Genomic DNA, 22,725 nt, shown 5'->3' with positions numbered 1-22,725 from the left:
AAGAACTCAGCACAATATTCAGTTCCGTCTTACTTACTAGAAAAAATAACAATCCTCGGTCAAATCCTATTACACTCGGCCAGTAGAACATCGGAACTGATATGTGGCTGACTACCTCAAAACCGTCGTCCTGGTGCGAAAATGGCAAGCATACGTGGTGAGTTTTCCTCATTGTTTCCAAAAGTTTGAGAAAACATAGTTTTTGAATCATTTTTGATTATTTTACATTGTTGAAAACTTATTCACAAATTCCTGATTATATTTCTGATAGCATGGAGAAAAAATTATGGTGTTGCGTTAAGTATAACAAGAGATATTCTCGATCAAAAACTTATCACACTCCCAGAGGGTAAATTTTGAAAAGGCGCCCCATAGTAAAGTAAGTCGTATTCACGACAAAAAGTGTTTTAGAAACCAAATGTCCCGATTGGCCGAAATTCCGCCTTCCAGAACACTGTACAATCCGTCGAGTCTACCAGAAATTTCCCTCGAACGATATGTGTAGCTAGCAAGTGAACAAGTCATATGAAATTATTTTCTGCCTATAAGTAAACGAGAAGCTTTGAGTAGTTCTAATGTTTCAAAAACTTTTTCACCTGTACCTCAATTTATTCGAAAAAGGCTTCAAGATTGGGTTCGTTTGATCAATAAAAAGACACACTGAAAATTTTATTAACTGTTTGACAGTTAGTTTTCACGACAATCAGTATTGACAGAAGTTCGGATATTGGAAAATAATTTTAACATATGGACAAAACGATTTCTACCGTACTCGGCGACTATTCAGATTTACCGTATGAATCGTATGACTATTTACAGAATTCTGCATTGAAAGCTTGCGTAATACTGATCGTCTTCAGTTTGACCATATGAGTAGCAAATATGAGCAAAAATATTTGATATATTTTCAATTAAATAAATATAAATAAATATTTTGATAAAAATAATAAATATTTTACTTGTCAATTTCTTGCCAAACATTGTCATAGTAAATTTAACTTGCAAAATCAGTTTGAAAAGAAGTTACTGTGCTTTGAATTTAAAAACTAGGCAGTTGATATAAATGATAGGTTATAAAAAATTAAAAAAAAAACATTGAAAGGTGCACACACAGACATTAGTGTATACTTTGGGCGACGACACGACCTGCCACTCGGTTATCAAAACTGTATCGCAAATTGAACTACCCCTCAGTAACTAGTAATGTCAAAATGAAATCTCCTGAAAAACTATTCAAACTGGCAACACAAGTTGATGAATTGTTGATTTTGAATAACAGTTACCAAAACCATGGTTACTGCATATTGAAGACTTGAGGAATGTAAACATAATAAGCTGCCACAGGTGGAAGATCCTTATTTCGCGGCAAAGTTGTCGGTTTCACATAACATTTCAATATCCGTTGATACTTGTTAAATAATTCAAAGTAATCAGTCTTCAGATCAGATCTGTGACGTGAGTTTTAAAATGTTAGCAAACCAAATAAATGAGTTTTAAAATGTTGGCAAACTGCAAGAGTCATTGAATCCGTCATAATAAATCTTATTATCAATCTGATGATTTAGTACCGAAATATGAATGACAAAGCTGAGTCAATCCGGTATATCAGTACTATTCTACGAAATGCAATTGCACTTCATATGCAGATGCGAATACACTTATAAATAGAATTCATGTTTAATTTACTTTAAATAATTTTATAATTGGTTCTCAAGCAGAATATAGGCCGTAACTTGATGATTATATAGAATGAAGCCTGTCTATCGTAGCACTACATTTAGTGTCAGATTTGGATATTGTTCCGGTCGGCGCGAATACAAAAAGAACGTTGTAACCTTCACTTGATAGATGAATGTATCATTTAATATTAAAATTCGTTCATGATCAACTATTGAACGTGGGCTCTGGTGCAGGATAATTCTCTAATTCATGATAAATTATATATTAATTATTTTTAATTATTATTAATTCATTCATCGTACCTAGCGTATTGTGAAATCGTCTAACTTTGTCGTATTTAATAATTAAATTTTTCAGGGGTACCAGTCCCCGGCCGATAGCTCGCGGTGTCTCGTGCAACTTTCACAATCTTAGCTTCTGAGTTCTTTTAATTTTACGTTGATGGCACAAAAATTAAATTAAAAAACTATTTCAAAACATTCTCGACTGGTTTGTTTATTTATTATGGGGCTTCTTGGTAACTAGTTCGTAGCAACTTAAACAGTGTTGCTCAAGAAGATTATTTTGATCGTCATCAAGGGGTCGCTATATTTTTGGTAACTGGCGGTAAATCGCTCACGAACACTTTTCATTGCGATTTTTCTTCGAAGTGCCTGGTCGTGTCGTCGCTTTGGGTCTCCGAGGTTTCGTTCGAAAGTTGGGTTTTCCAGCAATGTTACTACCTTTCTATAGAAAATGCAAAAATATGTTTCAATGAGAATGCAATGTTTGAATGCCAAGAAAAGGTTTTACCTTTCCCTATAGAAAAGTAATAGAATTTCTGGGAATTTCAACTTTCGAACGGAGCCTCACCGACCCATACTGTAATACACCATTCGACTCAGCTCGACGAGATTTTTTCTCGTCTCTTGTAACATTTAAATCATATTGGTATGCGTGCAATCGGTACCAGAGGCCATCGCTTCCGATTAGTGATTGGGTCACTCAAGCTGCTTTACGGTTCCGACGGCATAAATTTTATTTCATGCCAAACAAATTTCAGTCAAATAACGTACACCCCCTGATGCTAGTTATACATGCAAAATCGAAAAATAATCTAGGAATCTTCGATTCGGTCAATTTAGCTCCGGAGAATTGCTTTGAACCATTTAATCTTGGTGTTCTAAATTCGATTAGAGTCAGGCGAGATCTACGTAAAATATTTACTTCGAGACGGGAATGTTAATATGACTCAAATTATACAGAAAATCAAACCAGAACAATAAATATGTGCAATTATTTATTTCCCACAAATGTACTAAAAGAAAACTCTTTATTTATATCGGTGATTCTTTGAAGCCACGAGCAGCATAATCGCTATGACTGGAACGTTGTGGATAATTGGGGAAACCCTCATCGCCCGGAAATACTGCGTTTCGGGAGCTAATCACACGCCAACCACCTTTTCGAGTCCAGTCCTAAAAATAATCATTGTCATTTTTCAAACAATGAAGAATTATCAGTCACTTACGTTTTGATTGTATTTGAAATAGTAATATCCTGCGTAAATAGAACATGCTGCCAATGCAATTTTACCGGTCCAGAAACGAATCGCAAAAGCCCAATTATGGCCCTAAAAAATTGTATAGAAACACAATTACATAATCATGGAATGCAAATTCTGCATTCTTCTGTAAACTTACTATAACCGGAGTCAAGCCTTTCTGCACTAGATCAAGAGGTGCACGATAAAATCGTCGAATTGGATTTATACGCTCTCTCCAATATTCCGGAACGAAACGAGGTTCGTTAGGGGACAATTGTTGATCCTTCAGCCACTGAGCACGCCACATACGCTCCTCCGGGGTCATATTGAGCAAACGCTCCCGTTCACGGACCATTCGGCCCGTGATGGTCATGGGCGTTGCACCGCCGGTTTGGGAAGCCGGGGAAGTCATCGTAACTTCAAATATTATAAGCCACTCGTAGAAAATCGTTCACTTTTGTCAACGACGACGATATTGAAAAGCTAATTTTTTAGACTGGCACACTCAGCCAGCAGCAGAAAGAAAAACAAAATGCCCAGTGGGTTGAAACTCGTATGAATATGATAAGATGTGTCATTCTGACATTTCAAGCATACATGTAAATTTATTTAGCAGTGGTTTGTAATGATTTGACATCCTTCGGGAAAATTCTCGCAAAGTAGAAATAAGACAGTAACGAAAGAGCAAGTGAGTAGACGAGAAGTGTTTTGTATGCTGCGTATTCAAAGTGAAAAACGTAGTGGAAGGTTTTTCGAAAGAAAAAGATTGTTCTTTTTTCTACGCCATTATTGAATTTAGGAATGTTAAGTGTTACACGCAAATCAGTGTGAAAAACGGATGTTATAGTTGTTGCCACTGGATTCCATCTCGCACAGGTGAGGAGTTCGGAAAAAATCGCTGCATGGAGCGATTGTTTATTGAGCTATTTTTATGTAACTTTTCAACCTCCCTGACGGCGTATACGACGTTCGTGAGGTGTACGAGAAATGACATGAAGGACGATCACGAGCCACAAAGCAGAGCTGCCAGTTTATCGGCCGTTGTTTTGTCAAGCAAATAGACGAGTAATATTAATGTCGTTTTCGCTTGATGCCAGCCAAATCTAACCCAGTTACCACTCTAACTACTGTCAAACCGTTTGTTTGAAGCTACCTTCAACGCTGTTGAGCTGAAAATTTAGTTATGTCGTTTTCGCTTGAGAACACTGACACTGACCCAGGGTAGTTTCATCAAACAAACACTTTTCACGAAACTGTGTTGATTTAGCACTTAGCAACGGGGGTTTGAGCAAACCTGATATAACAACCAGGTTCGAAACTGACTCGATTTTCAGTTCAACAACGTTAAAACTAGGTTCGAAACTAGCTTCAAACAAACGGTTTGACAGCAGTTAGAGTGGAAACTGGGTTAGGTTTGGCATCAAGCGAAAACGACATTAGTTTCAAACCTGGTTTTTATGTCAGGTTTGCTTCAACCCCTGTTGCGAGCCCAACGTAGTTTCGTGAAAAGTGTTTGATGAAACTACCCTGGACCAGTTTGTTTTCTCAAATAAAAACGACAAGATTAACACAAATAATTATCGTAATTTTGAGTTATCCTGAATCGCTCTTGAGTGTATTTGTCATGATTCTGATTTTTATGAAACGAGTGGTTTGAGTACTGGATCAGTTACTTCAATTATACATTCAAGGTGTTGGTTAAACAAAGTTTTGTGTATATCAAGCATGGGAAAATTAATAATAATTTTAAGCTTTTCGGTCACTATGACCGAAATACTACTATTTTTATAATATTTTTATAGTCATTTCTGGGTTTATTTTCCGGTTTTATTATAAAACGGAAGATGTCACTACAAATAACAGATGCATGGGCTCGTATAAGAACAATTTCAAATGAACAGCCAGACAAAGACTATTTTGTGTGCTGTAGTGGTGTACCCAGGAAAATTGACGGCCGGGACAAAATCGTGTTTGCCGGTTCCAATCGATGATTTAGTGAACAAAAAAAAAGGGTGTCCCCGATTGAGAAAGATTAGAGATAAGGTTTGAAGTTGTATGTCTGTTATTTGTGATGTCACTGAATGATTACCCATAACAAAAATTTAGCTAATTTAAACATTAAATTCTAAATCTATGTTGAAAATCATGTACACAATGCTTACGCAGAAAAATATATTATATAATAGAAATTCCGGATAATCATTAATTTTTTTGTTGATATAGTTATAGTATAGATTTTTTTATTCAACCGATATTTTGTTTTAAACAACAAATGTTTTAGCAGTTGTTGTTTGTAGCAAGCATATTTTGATTGAATCTTCGAAATCTCGGTTGGTTTTGGTTCGATGTGCGTTACGAACGTTATGTTGTTTTAAACATCCGAGATTCTTCTGCGTGTTTGAGATGCATTGAAACAATTAACACTTTTGAGTTTGCCTTTTCCACATATGTTGTTTTGTCTTTATATAGCCGTCAGAATAGAAAAATTGAATTGTTCAACTATGAGAATTCAATGGAATTACCGAAGGAGATTTGAAAAGCTTTCTATCTTTCATAGTTTCCTCAAGATTTGATTACCCAAAAATTAAACATATCAAAACATGTTTTTTTTTATTCGTTTATAGAGGTTTTAACCTTAAAGTCATTCGCCTCTTCGGGCCAGAAAAATGTTCTGGCCCTATGTTGAAAATAACATGGTGACGTTTTGCGATATGTTCGATAATTTCATTGAAATGAGAGATCGAAAAATATATAGTTTAAAGGCCTGGCTTGGAATCATCACGAAAATTTCTCTAAAATATTCTATTTCTATATCGAATAAAATTGTTTGGAGTTATAAGGGATTTGTGAAAGTGAAAGTGAACGCTGGTCTCTATAGCGGCTTTTACACGGGCATTATTATCGTCATTTTTAATGGCAACTAAAGTAATGACATTCCAAATTTGTATGGAGAATTCATTACTTATCCTTACATGTTCATTAAAAATGACATTACATATTAGTAGTTACACTTTTAATGACGCTATAAGCGGCCCTTACACGAGAATTATTTTTGTAATTTTTAATGATGACTAAGTAATGATGTGTTTCAAATTTGATAGAAAACTCGTCATTACTGCACCATACACGTTCATTAAAATTATATTATTTTTTAGTAATGCATTTTTTGATGACTCGTGTAAGGGCCGCTTATGAGAATACCTGATAGTATTTCGAAATAAAATTAGTTTCTTAGTCTGAGTTTCCCGAATAAAAAATATGTTAGAAAAACAATACGATTTGCGGTCACAAAACCTCTAACAATTTTGCTTTGACCATTGAAAAATATTTTAATGTATTGTTATACACTATTCAATTAATTGTGAACATGCTTTTTACAATAGAATGCATAGGTCGTTAAGTATCGTAACAATTCAAATCATAAAATTTGCTCATACTCGTTTTCTTGGATAACGTGTACAAGAAAATTCAATTGTAGAATCGATGATAAAGTACACTGAAGTCTTTTTTTATGCGAGTTTACGTACCGCATAAAAAAAAACCGCATAACTCTGAAAATTCGCAAAAAAGTCGCATAAAATATCGCATAAAAAAGATCTTGTGTATATTGAATTGTTGGAAATGAAAAAAATCTTGTCAAGATACAATAAAATGTATTGTAACTCATAGATCTAATTGTGAATCAATTGTTTATGCTGTTAAATCAATGGTTTTTTACGGGTAGCTCTGAGTTCAGTGTGATTTATCCCTTCGGAAGAAATTCAAATTTATGTTCAATTTTTTATTGACAACTACTCGAATGCATCAGTCTATTAGTTTACTTAAATTACTGGCAGCGCTGCTACACGGGTAGGCTGAGTTGAATAAGGCAAGAGCATAGTGAGAGTGGACGGAATTTCTTTTCATTTTATCACCAGTTTTTAGTGTGTTGATTAGCAGAAAATCTTTTTAAAAATGTGAATCCTACTACGCTTAATGTAAATAGTGTGTTGAACTAAAACGATGTGTTCTTATTTTAGATTCAGCCAGCAATCAAGTTGATTCGCTGCATTTTCGCAAAGGATAGTCAAGAGGAAGAAGAAGAAGCAATCGTAGAGGAGAAAATTTTTCTGCAGCAGCTGTACGCACACTAGCGGCCCAACGGGCAGCGCCATTATTACACAATACATCGAAATATCTCCGTGTGTGGATTTTATTAGGAATAGTGTCGAACGGCAAACGTGTTTTGTGTTCGGGGCAGGAAAGTAAGAATATCTACGTGTTGTCAACGATTCATCCGGGAGGTCAATTCGAACTACTAAAGTACAGCAATGCACATCAACAATCCGGATGCGTTGAAGGCTTGGTTAACCGAAGTTCTAGAACCGTTGTGTGATGCAGATCCGGCGGCCCTAGCTCGGTATGTGTTGGCTCTACTGAAAAAAGATAAACCAGAAAAAGATTTACGAGATTGTATGAAAGAGCAACTGGATGTGTTTCTCGGCCAAGAAACGGAACCATTTCTAGAGCAGCTTTTTCGATCAATCAAAGGTGAAGAATACATAAAGATTGCCCAAGCCAAGGAGGCAGCTTTGGCGGCAGCCATAGCTCTTCAGCAACCGACGGTCCCTGTCGACACCCAGACCCCAAATGTGACGGTCACGGAAGAATCGAAAGTGCGCATCAAAAGAGAATTCACGCCTCCCCTGCACGAAAATCACATCAGTAGCAGTAGCAGCAACAGTAGCAACAACAACAGTAATAAGACTTCCAAAGATCCCCTAGCCGGAAATGTTCCTGCAGTAGAGAAAACATCATCAGTTGGCAGTGCGCTTCAAGATTCGAACGAACCCTTGAGTAGCGCCAGCAGTGGAGCATTATCCGTATCTGCCACCAATAGCATAGTTTCACCTCCAAACACCACTACTAGCATCGGAAAGGCTCCCATAAAAAGTTCGAGCAATAAAGACGACCATGTAAGTGACCGGTTTGACAATTACTAATATTCTGTATATTTAGTCGAGATAAGATACATTGAACACCAAGTTCAGCAGTCACACAAATTTTAAAGATTAAAAGCTCCCTCGTTTTCAAAATACGTTTAATACTTTTAACTGATAAGTGATTCAACCTCGGAACAGTCAGCCGCGTGTTATTTTTATTTATCGAGTGCACTGGTCGAGCGGAGCAGTTTGAATTATTACCGCGGTGACGTCATCGAAGCTACTGTGACTTGTGACACAGTTTCGCGATTTGAATTATATCCAATTAATGTGCCCTCTGTGTTAGTTAATTAGTTGTCTGGTTTGCCTTTTTCGAACTCCATTTACATCATCGACTCAATGCAACAAAAAGCCTTAATTACTTTTGGCTTCTAATTATCAATTAAAACATTGTTATTTTTTTTTGTTGTTCATTCCACAGAGCAAGGAAAGTCGCAACAGAGGTCGCCGGATATCGAACCGATCTCGCTCGCGGTCCCGTTCCCGATCTCGGTCCTTCGAACGATCGCGTGAGTCGAGGCGCTCGCGTTCTCGAGATCGAGTTCCGGTACGCGAGTCCAACCGGGAGAAGTTGAATCGTCAATATCGCAACAAATCACCCGTCGGACGCGCAGACTCTTTTCGGCGCTACGAACGAAAGACCTATTCGTACGAGAATCGACGCACCGGTGGTACTGGGAATGGTAATGCCAATAACAGTGGTGGTACGGGCAGTGGCAGCACTGTGCGCACCGTCAATCGAAGTCAATCTGGCAGCAGGTCTCCATCGCCGGTGGTAGATCGCCGTAAGATGGCACGTTCGGAATCGCCGGCTACTGCAACCGCTCCGGCTGTTACTCCTGCCACCACGATGGAACATTCTTCTTCTACGGTGGAGTCAACTTTGCTGGCTGCGAAACGTCAGCGTTGTCGGGATTTCGACGAAAAAGGTTACTGCATGCGAGGGGAAACCTGTCCCTGGGATCACGGTGTTGATCCGGTTGTGCTGGAAGATATCAATAATTCGGCACTGATTACGATTCAGTCAGCTGCTCAGCTGCGAACCGGCCCGATTCATCCCGAGTACAGCCCCGATGCACCGGAATTGTGGAATCGACCACCAACTTTTCCACCGGGCAGACCATCGATTGCTCAACGGTTGGGAAACATTGCCGGGGTGGGTGTGAGTGGATTCGGACCTCGAGCTGCGTTGAGTGGGAACTTCCGAGGCGGCGCACCCGGATTTCCGGCAGGTTTCCCGGGAAATCCAATCGGAACTACCCCGCTTCAGAGGGAACTGATCTCGGTACCGGTAGTAGATGCCAATAAAGGAGGTGATGTGTCTGCTCAGCAACCCAAACGAAGATTCGAACCGGAAGATGCCGTTGCTATAGCCGATGGACATTTGAAGCGCAAACTTCCACTAAATAATCGACTGGGTCCGAGGGTGACTGGACACCAACTCACCACCGGAGGAGCTGTTAATCCTCAGCAAAACTGTTCGCTTGAGTTGCGGAAAATTCCGAGAGGGTTAAACGCCATAGCGCATCTAAACAATCATTTTTCGAAATTCGGTAAAATCGTCAACATCCAGATCAGCTATGACGGCGATCCGGAGGCAGCGATCGTTACGTTTTCGACGCATGCCGAAGCGAATGTTGCCTATCGCAGCACTGAAGCGGTGTTGAACAATCGTTTCATCAAAGTATTTTGGCACAGTCCCGCGGTGGCTGGCGATCAACCTTCGATTACTCCGGCAGCCAAGACAGAGCACTCACTGCGTAGATCTTATCCCAACCAGTACAGCATTAACAATCTGAACAACAATAATGTTGTGACAGTAGCAAACACTACGACGAATGTAACTCCCGTACCGGCGAAGGAAGTAACAACCAGCAGCAGTACTGCTGCTGCTGCTGGTAGTGAAGGAGAATCGGCGGCTTCTGCTGCTCCGGCGGTTGTAGCAAATGCCTTCACCAACACTGCTACCAAGTTAGTCAACACGGTTACTACTCCGATCGTTACCGCCAATCAGATTAGGATGAAAAATTCAGCAAAAATCAACCGAGCTACCAATGAACTGATGAAGAAAAAACAAGAACTTTCCCAGAGTTTACAGAAGCGAAAGAATGATCTTATGCAAGGTTATTTGAAAGAATTACGCACGCTGGTCGTGATGGTGGAGAAATTCGAGGCAAACGATCCGACTCGTAGCAAACTACTGACGTCTATTAAGGAACTAGAAGCGAAGATCGATACGTTGAAGAAGGAAATCGCTAGCGAACAGAATCAACTCGTAGCCCAGATGCTGCCGAAACGAAAAACTAAAGAGCAACAGAAAAAGGACATGCTCGATGCAGAGTTGGATTTGATTGCCCAGGAGCAGCGCACCAATCGGGTTCCTGGTTCGGTACCAGTGTCGTCAGTTGGCAATGTTCCTGTTTCCAACAACAACAACATCAACAACAAACCACAACTGTATGGGCCTCAGGGAGTGCGCTCGATTCGATCCAACAACCGACTGGCTCCCATCGGTTCTACCAGCGTTGATCGGCGTCCAACAACGATCGCCATTTCTGGATTTGCCGAAGAGGATGCAGACGCTTTGCTAGGGCATTTCAAACATTTTGGCGAAATAACCAAACATCAACTGGACAGGACGGTGCCGTCACTCCTGATCAGCTACTCGATTCGCCAGAATGCGGAAAAAGCATTGGTTCGTGGGAAAGTGTTCCGTGACATAACTCTGCAAATTGGTTGGGCTGTTATTAACAACGTTACCTCGACATCGAATGCCGTTGTTGGCAACGTCGAGGCTAAGGAAAAGTCATTATCTGGAGATTCTGCTTCCGAGGACAAACTGACGAGCGCAGATAGTTGCGAAAAATTATTGGACAGTGGAGCTGTTGGTAGCAATACCGGCAGTGACAGTGGTGTGGGGGCTGGTGTTGGAGTGGATACCAGTTCGGCTGCCTCGATGGATACACTGACGGAGACGGGTTCAATGGAGGAAACGTCCGAAGTACGACTCGTCGAAGAAGAAGAGGAAGAAGAGGATATGGAATCGGAGGATCGCTCTTGGCGTCGTTGATAATTTCCTTCTTTCGCGAAATGAAATCGGAAACCTCGACATGGAGAAAGTTAGAATAGCAAGAGCCATCACTCGTCGTCGGGAAGAACAGTTCACTGAATTGATTTTTTCATTGTAATTGCGTTTTAAGTGGATTTTTTTTCAAAATGTAGTTCGTAAGCTTTTTTCCACTCCACTTTGTTTTTTGTTATCTAACTTTTTAGTCGACAGTTTTGTAATGTTTGGATTTGTTGAAGCAGTTGGAAAACGCATCCGCAAAGTCTACAAAACCGGTTCAGTACCAATCGGTAGGAGTTTTCATTAACAAACAAACAAGTTTAGATTTTACTGTTCAAAAATACTATTTTGGATTGAAAAAATAGTACAAGTTGATTGAGGCTGAGTCGTTTGGAAGTCTCTAATTGGCACTGATATTTAAATTGTTTTTGGTCCGTATAAAAGTCATAGGTGGACAACAAGTTTCGTAAGTAAAACAAAGTCTAACTGCTTTTACACAAAAGAAACAAAACGATGATAGTTTTATTGAGTAAAGTCTAGTAATTATACTACGAATAATTAATTATTATGAGAAAATTCAAATCTATATACATATAGATGTAAAAGCTAGAGTTTGTGAAAAACAACTAATAAATTATAAGTGTACATACAGTGATTTGTAATCTAAATCTGCGCGAAAATGTTAAAGTAACTATAATATATATATTCAAATCCACCACACAAATGAGGACTGAATATGGAGCAGACGGATATCAACGCATCGAGCAGCCGTTAGACCGGAACTTCAATGTGCTGCAGAAACTGCCTGGATGATTGCGTTTTTTTTTGTCTACTTCTCTTCACATTTCTTACAGAAAATAACAGTGCACCACTCCAACAGCGACAACTCTACATGGCACAATCCAACCAGACCCGACAATAAGAGGCAGTCAAATAATCTTATTAATTATGGTTGTATTGTAAAAAAATCCGACAGAAATGAATCCGCAAGTAAAATTAAAAAAAAAAATACAAAAAAAATATATTGCCGAAAAAAATACAAAAGAGAAAAAATAGACAAAAAAGCAACTATTCAAAGATCGGCATATTGCAACAAGAAGTTTCGTGAGTGACTAACGGAAAAAATAAAGCTTGATTTCAAGAAACAAAAGATTACAGAAACTCGTAACTAGAGTTCAAGATAGCTATAACATAAAAATTTGTTTTATTTCCCTTATTCGTCTCCTCCAGTGATCTTATCTTGCATTTCGGGAGTAGAACAAAAAGCAAAGTCTTGGTATTACATTCCTTTTGTGGAATTTGACCTTCTGTTTCTACGGATTTCGCAGCGGATTCATAACGCACAGAACCATTCGTCCTTATTCTGAATAACGACTTATCGTTTTTTTGATCGTATTTCATTCGTATTCCTGATAACGCTAGCTAAATCCAAGGTAGCTAGGATTCGATCGAAAAATCAATACGTCGTTATTCAGAATAAGGGCGATTGCATGGCTGGTGCTACAATCCTAGTGACACCTATGCAATTACTGTGAAAACCGACTTTCGAACCGAGATTCAATTATTTGTTTTTAAAATAATTTTCGATTTCCATCTAAATTTCACATCCAGGTCCGGAATCTCAGTGACATGTGCAAAAAATATGCTTTCAGTATACTCCGAAATGACCCATGCGAAAAAGAGAAAAATATACAAAATGTGTCGGTTAGCAACGCGGGATTTTTTGAAACGAAATACATTTGATTGTAAGTAATGAGTTCAATATACTTTATTCAAAGTAGATGCCTTCGAAAGCTATACTTTTTTCTCATTTGTCCACCAACTCACGAATACTACGTCGAAGAAACTGTTCACCTTTCGAATCCAACCAATCATAGCCATAGCTTCATAACTAGCTAAAATAGTAAGCAAAGCAAATACCTTAAAACCTTGAAATAAGGGAGTGATCGTTGACATGAATTCATGCCAATTCAGACACTCGAAGCATTCCGATCGGTTATTTCATCAGCATATGGGCTCTTCGGTGAAAGACGGTGCTGGAATCCCATAGCTGAACGGAAGCTACTATAAAAACTGGCGTTTCTGAATGTAACACATGGATCAATAAGTCCCGAGACTAAAAATGGAAACATTTTTTTTGAAATTTTTTTTTTATTCATCAACATAATCACCTTTTAGGGTGATACAATGGTTCCAACGTTTTTCCAATTTTTCAATACCATGTTTATAAAAAAATTTATCTTTCGCTTCAAAATAAGCTTCAGTTTCAGCGATGACCTCCTCATTTGAGCCAAATCTTTTTAAGATCAGCAAAGAGCCAATAGTCACTGGGGGCTAAATCTGGCGAGTATGGGGGATGGGGAAGCAGATCGAAGCCCAATTCGTTCAATTTCGCCATTGTTTTCATCGATTTAGGGCAGGGTGCATTTTGTTCAATCGAAAGCAATCGCAGCACCCACTTGGAACAAAACCTTTTTCATGAAGGATAGTAAATACACTTCCATGTGATATCTGTGTCATCTCAGCAATCTCACGGAGCTTCACTTTACGATCTTTCATTATAATTTTTGTCACTTCACTCACATTTTCCGGTGTAACGGCTTCCACAGGTCTACCCGAGCGTTCCGCGTCATTTGTGTCTGTACGACCACGTTTAAACTCGGCGAACCACCGACAAATCGTTGCTTTTGATAGAGAAGAGTCCGGATAACATTTTTCAATCCATTGTTTCGCTTGCACGGTGTTTTTACCCATTAAAAAACAATGTTTTATCAAAACACGAAACTCGGTTTTTTCCATTTTTTAAACAAACAACAAAACAACTTTACACCAACCTCGATAACTCAGCTGTTTCTGGTCGGATCGACTTAAAATTTTGACCCGTTTCAAGCAAAGGTTAGTACTCTAGAAAGACGTGGTTACTGGTTTACTACGAGCGCCATCTCTGCTTTAGTCTCGGGACTTATTGATCCATGTGTTAGCTCCGCGGCGTGTTAGGCGACAAGTTTTGACACTTTTTTCCAATCTTTTTCGAACTGTTGAATGGTTTCGGCTGCCGAGACATGTTTCCTAAGATGTGTCTTCGTTATTGCCCAAAATTCCTCAGTTGGTCGAAGTTGTGGGCAATTTAGTGAATTCATGTCTTTTAGGACGAAAGTGACATTTTTTGTAGTATACCATTCTACCGTTGATTTCGAGTAGTGGAAAGAAGCAAGATCTGGCCAGAAGACAACAGGATCATGGGTAGAAGTCGTTTTTGTAAACATTCCATGATGTATATTTCGCTGTTCATTTCTTACAAAATTTTTCGACTTCAATCGATGTCTCGGACTGGTTTAACACTTGTCCTTCTTGCACCGTATAATATTGTGGTCCCAGCAAGGATTTGTAATCGAGTTTCACGTAGGTTTCGTCGTCCATGATTAAGCAGTTCAAATTTCCAGCAAGAATCGTATTGTACAGCTTTTGAACCCTCGGCCTGATCGATGTTTCTTGTTTCGGACTACGTTTTGGTTGTTTCTGCTTCTTATAGGTTCGAAGGTTCAAGCGTTCTTTAGCACGAAGAACATTTGACTTCGAAGTGCCCACTTTTTTGGCCACATCCCGAACTGCAACCTCCTTCTTTTGCTCGAACGCCTTCAGTATCCGTTTATCCAACTGAGGGTTAGCAGGACCTTTTTTTCGACACGTTTTCGGTTTATCCTCAAAGATGTTATCCTCGCCGAACTTCCTGATTGCATTTCGCACGGCTTTTTCACTTACTCCTACATTTTTGCTATCTATCTCAGTGACAGTTCTGTGCACCATTTGTACACAATTTTTCGACGTTGTTCTGCTGAAAGTCCACGCATTTCGGAACAAACTAATGAAAACGAATAAACAACTGCACAAGTGGTTAGAGAACAACAGTACGCAGCCATAAAAATTGACAGATTCTGAACCATTGCGAAATGGCAGCGGTTTTTGGTTGCGTCCATACTTTCCAATTACAGCCTACGTACAGAGAACAGACATTTGTTACACCCCTTCAAACGTCAATCTATAGCATAACGCATGTGTAACACACGTAAGATAAGAAATATACGACTAAGCAAAAGCGGGCACTTGTACCTGTGAACTCTTAAGGTGAAATGTAGCGGAATGCGAAAATCGCGTTTTTGATCAATTATTCAAAAACTAGACCGATTTTCGAAAAAGCAAAAACACTTAAATTTTTTAAATCAAATTTATCATAACTAAGTATTCTTAGAATTTTGAAATTTTGCTTTGCCGAGCCGTAATTGGTTTTTGAAATGTATAAACGGTAACTGTTCCGTTCCACGGGGATGATTTTAGAACTGGAAAGTAGTGTTTGTAGCAGAATTTCACAAAGAATCTGAAAATGCAACTCAAAATTCTAAAATTTTAGCTAAAACAACCGAAATTTGAAAAAGTTTACATAAACTTTTTCGCATTTTTTTTTATTGCTTGCGCGCTGGTGTATCGTATTGAGGTGGTGTGAGAAATGCACGGTGGGCACAGTGGCATTATATCGTGAGCAAAAATTACATATAAAATTATGACGCGAATTTGTGCAGCATTGGGTTTTGTGTTGAAATAAAAACGAGTTGAATACAATAAAATGGGTATTGTAAGAAATTGTTTATTTTCTAAGTAACTGTCATTTATAATGCTAATAATGTCCAATTCTGTTGAGTTCAATGCATTGATGTTGCTGAAGCAATAAAGCCTGGCTGTGTGATATCGTATAACAGGTATTATTTTAGATTGTAGCAATTTTTATAGCAAAACTATAACTTCACCATTGACAAGCTACTGAATGAAATACAAACCAAATGTTATCGTGATACAATAACAGGCATATACGTGATTAGCAAATTGGTCAATACATATACATATAACCTCATGTCAGTCATTCATAATTACTCATGATTTATAGCTCTAGTGTAATAGTAATCATTAACAATAACGATTGAATTAGCATACATTCAAAGTGTGAAGGATTCAAAAATCCATTACGTCCAGTCTTTTTTAAAGCCAATATAACGAGAGGTAAGCCCACTGCGCGCAATCATTGAAAAAAGTTCTTTTTTCTATGTGTCCGTTTTTCTTGGTATGCTTTGTGCGACGGTTCGTTCAACTGAAGCGGATAAAATTTTGCGCGCATTTTATGACACAACATTTCACCTTAAGTGATAGACGTACATCTCTCATCCGAAATCATCAGGAACATAACAGTGACGAACGAGGATTGAATTATATTGGGTTTATATCCTGTTGAACAATCGTTACGGAATTATCCGGTACAGCGAGGAAGACTTCAACCCGGAGTGAAATCGATTTTATCCAGGTGAAAAGTGGAGGTTGAAGGTAAAGTTTAGAGAACAAAGTAATTTATTGTTCGCCATTTTATTTTCTCTATTATATTATTTTATTGTTGGCCACCAGTGAATCTAATCTCATTTCAGTAATAGCCGTTCAACCGAGAAGGTTGTGTATAGAAGCGTACAGTTTAATAACGCTGGTTAGTTTACACGCGTTAAATACGACAACGGTTGAACTACAGGTAGAGACCTGTTGGCAACAGCCGTTAAAACGTAAAATCGTGCTGCATAAGAGAGCCCTAGTGCTGGGCCAAGCTGGTGAAGGAAACAACAAAGGGCGTTTCCCAAGCTCTACCCAGGCCACAATATACAGCCACAAGTGCTGAGCAGGAGAGTGCAAAGGCACATTGAAGAAGAAGAGTGCAAAAGCACACAGAAGCAGGAGAGTGCAAAAGCACACCGGTGCGAAGGCACTTCGGTGCAGAAGCATATCGGTGCGGAGCACAAGGAAGAAGGAGACAAGACAACTCGGTCTTTCCACTGCCATACAACACGCAGGTATACACCGGTGACCTGCGCTGGTTGCAGCTGGCGAAGACAAAAGTAAATCGGAAATCGAGTGGTGCTGGATGTCAGGTAGCAGTAGCATCACATCCAACAATCAGCATCCAACAAGAACATCTAGAGCAACGAGGATCTACAAGGCAGTGCAACGGAGATAGACAACAATTTCAAGGTAGGAGTTTTTTCTTTTCCTTTTGATTGAGTACTGTGTAGTGTTGGTTTCAAATTTTATTTTAAAGTTTAGTTAAAAATTTTAATGTAATGGATGAATCCATGGACGTAAATCCTAGCATGAATCCGATACCCCCACGAACGAAAAAATATCAGGAGAGCTCTTCTGGGCCTTGGATAGTCTTTTTTAGACGTATATCAAAGCCATTAAACATTTACCAAATTTCTAAAGGTTTGACATCACGATTCTCTTCAATCAAAGAGATCATAAAAGTAAATAACGATAAAATTCGTGTTGTGGTAAATAATTTGAAACACGCGAATGATATTGTCTCTTCGGAACATTTCAATAAAGAGTATAAAGTTTACATACCCTCCAAAGATGTCGAAATTGACGGTGTTGTTACCGAAGCGAGTCTTTCGGTAGATGATTTACTCAAGCATGGTGTTGGTCGTTTCAAGAACTCTATGCTTGAGGGTGTGAAAATACTGGAGTGCAAACAACTGTACTCAGTAGTTTATGAAGAGGGAAAAAAAGTTTATCGCCCATCAGACTCGTTTCGAGTGACATTTGCCGGATCTGCGTTGCCGTCCCATGTCTATGTCGATAAAATTCGCCTCCCTGTTCGGCTTTTTGTTCCAAATGTAATGAATTGTACGAACTGCAAAAAATTCGGACACACAGCTACTTACTGTAGCAATAAACCAAAATGTATTAAGTGTGAAGGACCTCATAAAGATAATGATTGCAACAAGGAAATTGAAAAATGTATTTATTGTGGGGAAAGTCCTCATGAGGATATTTCAGTATGCACTGCATTTAAAGTGCACAAAGACAAAATTAAGCTTTCTTTAAAAGCACGGTCTAAGCGCACATATGCAGAAATGCTTAAAACGGTCATTGATGTCCCCCCTTTGGAAACCGAAAACGGGTTTTCAAATCTAGAGGAAACAGAGGACTCTGACTCTGACGAAAATAGTGAAGGTAATTCGTTTATCACTACCCAAGGGTCAGTTAAGAGAAAGAAGTCTTCTTCCAAATTACCAAAAAAGACACCTAAAGTTTCATCTTCAAAAAAAGATCCCCGTGTTAAACAAAAAAAGTCAAAACCAAAGACTGTGCCTCCTGGTTTGTCAAATTCACAAACCAATCCAGGATCTAGCACAGAAAAAGGTAATAATCCTGTGGGCTCCATTTCACAGCCACCAACAGGATTACTGAAGTTTTCGGAAATTGTTGACTGGATTTTCTCAGCATTCAATATATCTGAACCCTTAAAGACCCTCATAATGGCATTCCTTCCAATAGCTAGAAATTTTTTGAAGCAGTTATCAGCTCAATGGCCAATTGTCTCAGGTTTTGTATCTTTTGATGGATAATTTATCACCCGCCGCAAATGATACAATCACTGTCCTGCAGTGGAATTGTCGAAGCATCATGCCAAAACTTGATTCATTTAAAATTTTATTGCATAGTCAAAAATGTGACGTATTTGCTTTATGCGAAACATGGCTTACTTCAAACATAGCTTTAAATTTTAATGATTTTAACATTATACGTCTCGATAGAGACTCTCCGTATGGTGGAGTGCTTTTGGGAATTAAGAAATGCTGTTCCTTTTATAGATTAAACATCCCTTCAACTTCTAGTATAGAAGTTGTTGCTTGCCAAATAAACATTAAAGGCAAAGATATTTGCATAGCTTCGGTTTATATTCCTCCAAAAGCACAAGTTGGACAGCGACAGCTTAATGAAATGGTTGAAGCCCTTCCTGCTCCACGATTGATTCTGGGGGATTTAAATTCGCACGGAATGATGTGGGGTTCCGTTTACAATGATAGCAGATCATCTTTAATACAAAACATTTGTGACAATTTTAGCATGACGGTATTAAATATGGGTAGCATGACACGGATCCCAAGACCTCCTGCACGCCCAAGTGCATTAGATCTATCTCTTTGCTCAACATCAATTCGACTAGATTGCACCTGGAAAATATTGCCTGATTTACACGGTAGCGATCATTTACCAATCATCATCTCAATTAGCTGTAACAAATGTATTGCTAATTCAGCTAGTATTCCATATGATTTGACAAAAAATATCGACTGGATTAAATACCAAAGTAGAATCTCTAGTATTTTGAATTCAATGGAAGAGCTCCCTCCACTTGAAGAATATGACTTCCTCATTTGTTCGATTCTGGAGGCAGCAGAACAATCCCAAACTAAACGCTTTCCTGGGCCAACGACTAACAGAAGGCCTCCCAACCCCTGGTGGGACAAAGAGTGCTCAGAGGCTAAACTCGCAAAACAAAATGCTTGCAAGACGTTTCTAAAACGGGGAGGAGGAACTCCTCAGAATTTTGAAAAACTTATGGTTTTAGAAACCAAGTACAAGAGCATACTTCGAGCCAAAAAATGTAGCTATTGGAGACATTTTGTCGAAGGTTTGTCAAGAGAAACCTCAATGAGCACTCTTTGGAATACGGCCAGACGAATGAGGAATCGTAACGTGGGCAATGAGAGTGATGAATACTCGAACCGATGGATATTTGACTTTGCTAGGAAAGTTTGCCCAGATTCTGTTCCTACGCAGAGCATTATACGGGAATCTCCTCCAAATAATGGTTTTATTAATAACCCATTTTCAATGATGGAATTTTCTATAGCACTCTTGTCTTGTAACAATAACGCCCCTGGGTTGGACAGAATTAAATTCAACTTGGTGAAGAATCTGCCCGACCTCGCAAAAAGACGTTTGTTGGAATTGTTCAACAAGTTTCTTGAGCAAAATATTGTTCCACCTGACTGGAGACAAGTGAAAGTTATCGCCATTCAAAAGCCGGGGAAACCAGCTTCCAATCACAACTCATATAGACCCATTGCGATGTTGTCCTGCATCAGAAAATTGTTCGAAAAAATTATTCTACGACGTCTCGACACTTGGGTCGAGACGAACGGTTTGTTGTCAGATACTCAGTTTGGCTTCCGTAGAAATAAAGGGACGAATGATTACCTTGCATTACTTTCGTCTGACATCCAAATTGCCTTCGCTCAAAAGCAACAAATGGCATCTGTATTTTTAGACATTAAAGGAGCATTTGATTCAGTTTCCATTGATGTTCTATCAGACAGGCTCCACCAACATGGACTTCCAGCGGTTATAAATAATTATTTGCACAACCTTTTGTCAGAGAAGTGCATGTATTTTTCACATGGCGATTTGGCAACATTCAGAATTAGCTACATGGGTCTCCCGCAAGGCTCATGCCTCAGTCCGCTCCTCTATAATTTTTACGTGAATGACATTGACAGCTGTCTAGTAACCCCATGTACACTAAGACAATTGGCAGATGATGGCGTGGTTTCAGTTACTGGGCCCAAAGCTATTGATCTGCATAAACCATTGCAAGATACCTTAGATAACTTGTCCGTTTGGGCTGTTCATCTTGGTATCGAATTCTCTGCGGAGAAAACAGAGTTAGTCGTCTTTTCAAGAAAGCATGATCCCGCGCAGCTTCAGCTCCATATGATGGGAAGAATGATCCAACAGGTTTTAACTTTTAAATACCTCGGGGTGTGGTTCGATTCCAAATGCACGTGGGGAGGACACATTAGGTATCTGATAACGAAATGCCAACAAAGAGTAAATTTTCTTCGAACAATAACAGGATCTTGGTGGGGTTCTCATCCGCAAGATCTAATAAAATTGTATCAAACAACGATACTTTCAGTGATGGAATATGGATGCGTTTGTTTTCGTTCCGCTGCAAACTCTCATTTTATCAAACTTGAGCGAATTCAGTACCGTTGTTTGCGAATTGCCTTAGGCTGCATGCACTCGACACATACAATGAGTCTTGAAGTTCTGGCGGGAGTTCTTCCATTAAAAGATCGATTTTGGGAGCTTTCATCACGCCTGCTAATAAGATGTGAGGTGCTGAATCCCATGGTAATTAATAATTTCGAACGACTAGTCGAGCTTCGATCTCAAACAAAATTTATGACAGTATATTTTAACCATATGTCACAGGAAATCAACCCTTCAAGATATATTCCTATCCGTGTCAGCATCCTAAGTGCCCCTGACTCAACTTTATTTTTCGATACATCCATGCAGCGTGAAGTGCGTGGAATCCCGGATCATCTACGCTCGACGGAAATCCCAAAAATATTTTCAAGTAAGTTCAGGCATATTGACTCTGAGAAAATGTTTTATACGGACGGATCGCGAATTGAAGAAGCGACAGGGTTTGGTATGTTCAACAATAATGTTTCGGCCTCATTTAGGCTTCAAGAACCTGCATCTGTTTATATAGCAGAGCTAGCAGCAGTTCATTATAGTTTGAGTGTAATCGTCACATTATCTCCAAACCATTATTTCCTCTTCACAGATAGTCTGAGTGCAATTGAAGCCATTCGCTCAAACGCTGCTGGCAAAAATGAACCGTTTTTCCTGGGCAAAATAAAACAGTGCCTGAACGACATATTGAACAATAATTATCTAATCACTATAGTCTGGGTCCCAGCTCATTGCTCCATTCCTGGCAATGAAAGAGCCGATATTTTAGCCAAACGTGGTGCTATTGAGGGTGAAATTTATGAGCGACCGATTGCTTTCAACGAATTCTATAGCTCGTCTCGCCAAAGAACACTTGCCAGCTGGCAAGCATCTTGGGATAGAGATGATCTGGGTCGGTGGATGCACTCAATTATTCCGAAAATATCGACAAAGGCATGGTTCAGGGGACTGGATGTGAGTAGGGATTTCATTCGTGTGATGTCCAGACTCATGTCCAATCACTACACGTTAGATGCACATCTCCTTCGAATTGGGCTCTCCGAGACTAATCATTGTGCTTGCGGAGAAGGTTATCGGGATATTGATCATGTCGTTTGGACATGCGTGGAGTATCGTGATGTCAGATCTCAACTAATAAATTCTTTGCGTACCCAAGGTAGACTATCCAATATCCCAGTTCGAGACATTCTTGCTTGTCGTGACCTTTCATACATGAAACTTATTTATCATTTCATAAAGAAAATTGGAGTTTCAATTTAATAAAGGCCCCTTTTAAGACTTAGTTCTGATCCCAGCTGCGTCCATGAGTTCAACCAATAGCTAAATTAGAATAAAAATTATGTAATGATACAAACAAACTCGAAACAGTTTATGAAATTATCAACAAAATGTCTGAAAATAACAGCTTATTTTATAATTTATAGAAGTTAATCGTTTGGTTCAAATAATATTTCCGAGTAGATTTCATAATTAATGACGAGTTACCTAAGATGATATTTAAGCTATAAGAGAATATGTTTTAATAAATTCAAAACGTAGTGACTATGTTAGAATTAAATTAGGATAAGAATATTATGTAAAAGTGATGCTACGGCGAAGAAAAACTT

The 22,725-nt window shown here is 39.0% G+C and overlaps 2 protein-coding genes across 3 annotated transcripts; one reads left to right on the top strand and one right to left on the bottom strand.

The window, feature by feature from the left end:
- Positions 1-2,942: 2,942 nt before the first annotated feature.
- LOC131427410 (NADH dehydrogenase [ubiquinone] 1 beta subcomplex subunit 6) lies at positions 2,943-3,748 on the bottom strand. Its single transcript, XM_058590570.1, has 3 exons — positions 3,363-3,748; positions 3,191-3,292; positions 2,943-3,137 (listed from the first exon to the last, which is right to left on the bottom strand). The coding sequence occupies exons 1-3, from the start codon at positions 3,615-3,617 to the stop codon at positions 2,997-2,999; spliced, it is 498 nt and encodes a 165-aa protein (XP_058446553.1). The 5' UTR covers positions 3,618-3,748; the 3' UTR covers positions 2,943-2,996.
- Positions 3,749-3,870: 122 nt separating this feature from the next.
- Positions 3,871-12,452, top strand: LOC131427408 (zinc finger protein swm). 2 transcript variants are annotated; one of them, XM_058590568.1, is made up of 3 exons: positions 3,871-4,081; positions 7,225-8,160; positions 8,609-12,452. In XM_058590568.1, the coding sequence occupies exons 2-3, from the start codon at positions 7,516-7,518 to the stop codon at positions 11,255-11,257; spliced, it is 3,294 nt and encodes a 1,097-aa protein (XP_058446551.1). In that variant the 5' UTR covers positions 3,871-4,081; positions 7,225-7,515; the 3' UTR covers positions 11,258-12,452. The 2 variants fall into 2 exon arrangements, with proteins under 2 accessions (XP_058446551.1, XP_058446552.1); XM_058590569.1 differs by lacking the exon at positions 3,871-4,081 and adding an exon at positions 7,050-7,161.
- Positions 12,453-22,725: the final 10,273 nt, after the last annotated feature.

The sequence above is a fragment of the Malaya genurostris genome, chromosome 2, assembly GCF_030247185.1.
Source record: "Malaya genurostris strain Urasoe2022 chromosome 2, Malgen_1.1, whole genome shotgun sequence".
In the NCBI taxonomy this organism is placed as follows: Eukaryota; Metazoa; Arthropoda; class Insecta; order Diptera; family Culicidae; genus Malaya; species Malaya genurostris.
The sequence above is the reverse complement of the archived record's forward strand: the minus strand, read 5'-3'. Positions and strand labels throughout refer to the sequence as shown.

Excerpts from the sequence above, each read along its gene's own strand:
- LOC131427408 (XM_058590568.1), top strand. The coding sequence starts at position 7,516 with ATGCACATCAACAATCCGGATGCGTTGAAGGCTTGGTTAACCGAAGTT. Across the intron at positions 8,161-8,608 it reads CGAGCAATAAAGACGACCAT|AGCAAGGAAAGTCGCAACAG; the intron begins GTAAGTGACCGG and ends TTCATTCCACAG.
- LOC131427410 (XM_058590570.1), bottom strand. The coding sequence starts at position 3,617 with ATGACTTCCCCGGCTTCCCAAACCGGCGGTGCAACGCCCATGACCATC. Across the intron at positions 3,293-3,362 it reads AAGGCTTGACTCCGGTTATA|GGCCATAATTGGGCTTTTGC; the intron begins GTAAGTTTACAG and ends ACAATTTTTTAG. Across the intron at positions 3,138-3,190 it reads ATTTCAAATACAATCAAAAC|GACTGGACTCGAAAAGGTGG; the intron begins GTAAGTGACTGA and ends GATTATTTTTAG.